General features: G+C 44.3%; 1 protein-coding gene across 1 annotated transcript in view; it reads right to left on the bottom strand.

Moving 5' to 3' along the window:
- Nucleotides 1-4,087, bottom strand: part of GOLGA1 (golgin A1) — a 78,468-nt gene extending 74,381 nt beyond the window's left edge. The window contains exons 1-3 of the mRNA XM_012802337.2: nucleotides 3,969-4,087; nucleotides 3,168-3,217; nucleotides 1,709-1,998 (exon numbers count right to left, since the gene is read on the bottom strand). Of these exons, the coding sequence (XP_012657791.1) occupies nucleotides 1,709-1,843 (135 nt within the window). The 5' untranslated portion in view covers nucleotides 1,844-1,998; nucleotides 3,168-3,217; nucleotides 3,969-4,087. The remainder of the gene's footprint in view (nucleotides 1-1,708; nucleotides 1,999-3,167; nucleotides 3,218-3,968) is intronic.
- Between the last annotated feature and the right edge of the window lie 932 nt (nucleotides 4,088-5,019).

A 5,019-nucleotide genomic window follows, 5' to 3' on the forward strand; every position in this document is an offset into this window, starting at 1 on the left:
AAAAAAAAAAAAAAAAAGAAAAAGAAATGGAAGCCACAATACATGCATGTTGACTGACTGAACATCAAGAAGAGGAAGGAGGAAAGAGCCTAAAATGCTTCCAAGGTTATTAGCTAATGACTTGATAGAATGAAGATGTACCTTTCAAGATAGAGTTAGTGAATCCCATTTTGTTCATTTAGAATTTGAGCTACTGCATATGAAAGGAATCTATACAGAGAATTATATGCAGTTGAAGATAAAGAGGGAGGATCAGGCTGTAGTAAATTCAAATAGATTACTTGAGAAGTCTCCAAGTATTTCCTGAATTCAGGTCAATCTCTATATCTGGCATACAGATACAGACTTTATTTAGCATATCAGTGTGAAGGCAAAGCAGAACCTTCTGCAGAACTCAGTATTGAGCATCTTCAGCTTGGTGTTCAAATGTGGACTTTTTTTCTTATTAAATATAGGAACCAATGAATCTTATTGCTCCACCCCAATAACCTAATAGCTTCCACCATGTAATGTGACCCAGGATTCAGGTGGCATAGAGAGGAGGAGGAAGGCTCATCTGACTATGGAAACAACTCAAATGTCTATCACCAGAAGAGAGATAAATTAGGCCTTTTTGAATGTTGGAACCTTCACAGCAGTAAAAGTAAATGAAGAGCAACCTCATGTAACACAGATGCATTTTAAAACTATGTTAAGTTTTTTAAAAAAGCAATCCAAAAAGTCTATGATATGCCACTTTTATAGGTTCAAAAATAACCTGTATTAAACAATAAATCATTTGTGAATACATACATATCTGGTAAGTTAATTTAAAAAGCAAGGAAATGATAAACAAAAAGTAGTTATTTGGAGGAGAAAGAGAGAATTGGGAAGGAGTATATAAGTGGCTTCAACAGTACTGACAATTCTTCAGATGGGTGATATATCTACCTTTACTTAGCACTTTAATGTATGCATATACATTACATACATTCTTATATATATATATCAAGCATTATAAATAATTTTTTTTTTTGAGACAGAGTCTCACTTTTTTGCCCTTGATAGAATGCCATGGCATTATAGTTCACAGCAACCTGAAACTCTTGGGCTCAAGCAATCTTCTTGCCTCAGCCTCCTGAGTAGCTGGGACTACAGGCGCCCATCACAACACCCCGCTGTTCTGCAGAGATAGAGTCTTGCTGGTGCTCAAGCTAGTCTTGAACTCCTGAGATCAAGCAATTCACCTGTCTCAGCCTCCCAAAGTGCTAGGATTATAGGCATGGGCAACTATACCTGGCCTTATAAATAATTTTACAATAAATTTCTAACTTAAGAGGATTCTATTATATGCCAAAGATACACTTAAATCATTAAGCATAACATTTCCCTACTCATAGACCCTGTTAAGGAACAATGACTTCAAAGTATTATGTCTGGAAAGAAAACAAGCTTTTACATTTTGAGAGATGAAATGTGAAAGATTTATAAGGCATACAGATAGAAAAACAGTACAAGAGGACAATGTAGAGAACATGGAAAGATATGCACAGAAAAACAATAAAGTACCTTAAGATTAACAAACCAAACATTAACAAAAAGGCATCTAAGAGGAAGAAAAATCAGATGTGCAGGGCTTTGTACAAAAGGTATGAAACAATCATGCAATTTTAAAAGAAATATTTATTGAAAAGATTCTTTGCATAATTTTAAAAACAAAGACACTTACAAAGTCATCTCCTGAGTCAGCTCCCATAGAGGCAACGGATTCCTTGCTCACCGACCGTGGGATCCTAGTAGCACCTCCTGGCCTCTGAGCAACAGCAGTCTCTTCTGCAATTTTCTTCTTTAACTTTGCAAACATTTTTGCTGTTTGGCTATCCTGCACAAATAACCAGCTCTCAGTAGTCCTCAGGCCAGGGACCAGGGTTCAGACACAGATGCCTAAAAAGTTTCAGACATCCAAGCTAGCTGCAGTCCCACTTAAATGTGGGCCAAGGGGTTATGGCAACACAGTATCTATGAATCAGATCAAAGAAACAGCTCTGAGTTAAACACTGGAAAGATTTCACATCTGAGTTGCTATGCTAAGCTTTAGGTTTCAAAATTAAGTTTCATAAGTTACATGTACACTTAATAGAACACAATTACTAAACATTTAAAAACACTTAATAGAACACAATTACTAAACATTTAAAACGTACTCGAGTGCTTCATGTGCACATACAGATGAGGAAATCCAGGCTCTAGGTGAAATAACCTGCTAAAGATTATGTGGTTAAGCGGCAGTGCTGGTATTTGAACACAGAAGTTTCTGATTCACATATCCCTACTTCAAAAACTTTTTTTTTTATTATACCATGTTGATGCTAATATAAGGCACATTTGGAAAAATATCCCAGGGCAAACATTAACATCATGTAATCATGACTTAATGCTTTCAAATCCTTCCCTGTGAATTTAATTATAACTAAGTGGCTTCTTTTTTTTAAGTTGAAGGCAAAAACATATATAATTCAATATGGAGAAAAGGTGTAACATTCTAATGTTCCAGGATGGTTTGCAATTATCTGCTCTCTAGAAAAAACAGATAACCTAGAAAAAAAGCAGGCCAAACAACTGTAATGTGCAGATACGACATATCCTTAAACTTCCCCTGGAAATGCTGTGTGGTTTTGATTCTGATAAAATTACCTATAATCACAGTTTTTCTTTCTGTTTTTTTTTTTACTTTATCGCCCTCGGTAGAGTGCTATAACGTCACAGCTCACAGCAACCTCCAACTCCTGGGCTTAGGTGATTCTCTTGCCTCAGTCTCCTGAGTAGCTGGGACTATAGGGCACCACAACAACACTCAGCTAATTTTTTGTTGCAGTTTGGCCATGACGGTTCGAACCCGCCACCCTGGGTATATGGGGCCAGCGCCCTGCTCACTGAGCTACAGGCGCCGCCCAGTGACAGTTTTTCTTCAGAATGTTTGACATTGTCAGAGTCAACATGAGATGCAAACACCTTTTCTTCTAATGGTGTATGAAATACTAATATTTTGATTCCAACCTTAACTTTCCATGTTTTGTGGAGGATACCTAAGCTCTCCTTTAAGATCTACAAATGACTTCAGATCATCCATTAAGACTGCACCATTCTTCCAAAACTTTACCTTCCATGTCTGTAAACCACTTACTCACCTGGCTTATCTACCAGATTTTAAACATCTTGGAGGTCAAACCATTGTGTCCTGCGTGAAGACAAAGATAAAATGCGTTGGGTATTTCTTTTCACGTGTAAGGCCAAAATGGTAGTTGGAGGTAACAGGACAGAAGTAGAGAAAGAGGATGAAGGGAGAATTAAGAAGGGGAAGAAAAGTTGTCACTGCATAACTCTCCATGAGCTCCCCTCTCGAACCCCGGTCTCCTATTTGTGATTTGCCTAAGAGCTTCACCTACAGGCACAAAGAATAGAATCGCTCACTGCAGTAAATGCCTAAATTTACTCTCCTTGGGAGCCGTGAGCAAAACAATGTGAATTGAGAGCAAGGTTTCCCTGGGCCAGCATTTATTTCTCAGTTGTTCTCACACTTACACAGTTTACGTGGCCAGATTTGGGGCTGTCTGGTCATGGAGCCCTGATTCGCAGTAAGTTGTTGAGAAAAAGGCAGGCAGAGTTGGGTAAAAGACAGATGCCCAACGCCCAAGAAGGCAGACAGAAACCTGCCACGGCAGTTTGGAGCTCACTCTCAAGTTCCCACCAGCCCCGCCTGTGTTTGGACAGTCGAAGAAAGGAAGAACCCAACATCTCCCATTTGACAGCAGGGAAACTAAGCACCAAACACAAGGAGCGACTTGTCCAAGGTCGCGCAGGAAGGAATCTTGGAACCCTCGGCTCCAGACTCCCAGGCCAGGGAGCCCGCCTCCGCCCCTACCGGACCCCGGTACCGCCCCCCGCCTTGGGTCTTGGGCAACCCCGTCCGGGCCGGTTTGGGGACAGACCAAGGCCAGCGGGAGAACGAGGGGCCTGCTCGCATTTCCGGAGTCCCGGCCCGCGCACCTGCCGCTCTCCGGGCAGCCAGCAGAGCCCCGCCTCCGGGGCCTCTCGTGAGCGCCCGCCCGCGTCACCAGCCCCCACTGCCAGCCGGCGAGCGGAGCAGCGACCCGGAACCGCACGTCCCCAGCGCGCCGGAAGTGACTGCGCGCGGGGGAGGCACCTACACGCTCCTGCGCCTGCGCGCGGGCGGAACGACTGGAGCGCGCGGGCGCCTGTCTTGGCGCTCCCTCAGGTCGCTGGCCACGTCAGCGGGCGGCCGGAGCCGCAGGTGACTACTGGGTCGCCGAGGACTTTGTTTTTTCCTTTTTTCTACCCTCACGGGTGTGTGCGGAGCGGGAGAAGTGGGTGGAGTCTTGGCAAAAGGAAAAGCACCCAGTTGGTGCTGTGGGCCCGGGTGCTTTACTGGGGAGAATTCTCGGGCCTATTCCCACGTAGGCTGCCCCCGCGCCAAAAAAAGAGAAAAAAGAGAAAAGAAACGCAGCAGTGACCGCACAGCCTGGCGCATCCCGGTCTCGCCGGACCCCACGCAGCCATCTTGTCACTGTGGTCGCAGCTAGTCTGTTCTCAAACGGGAGCCGGCAGCTCCAGCTCCCTGGCGCCTGTGACCTACTGTAGGTTACACTCTGACATCCCTGTACCCACGTAACGTACAGCTGAAAGAGTCCAGAACAACATCCTCGTTACATAATGCGATCGGAGATAGTTGCATCTTATGTAAAAACACTTTGGTGGCAGCCCACTATATTCACTTTATGGTCCACTAAAGGGCCACCTTTTGACGGATAAAAAGTCCAAGGGGGAAAAACTGGCTTATTCAAAGTCGCAGCGTAGGGGTCGGCGCGGTGGCTCACGCCAGTAATTCCAATACTGGGAAGGCCGAGGCGGCTGGACTGCCTGAGCTCACAGGCTCAAGACCAGCCTGAGCCAGAGCGATACCTTGTATCTAAAAAGAGCCGGGCGTTGTGGCGGGCGCCTGTAGTCCCAGCCATTTGAGAG

Source organism: Otolemur garnettii, unplaced genomic scaffold, assembly GCF_000181295.1.
Source record: "Otolemur garnettii isolate 467f Iridium unplaced genomic scaffold, OtoGar3 scaffold00014, whole genome shotgun sequence".
In the NCBI taxonomy this organism is placed as follows: Eukaryota; Metazoa; Chordata; class Mammalia; order Primates; family Galagidae; genus Otolemur; species Otolemur garnettii.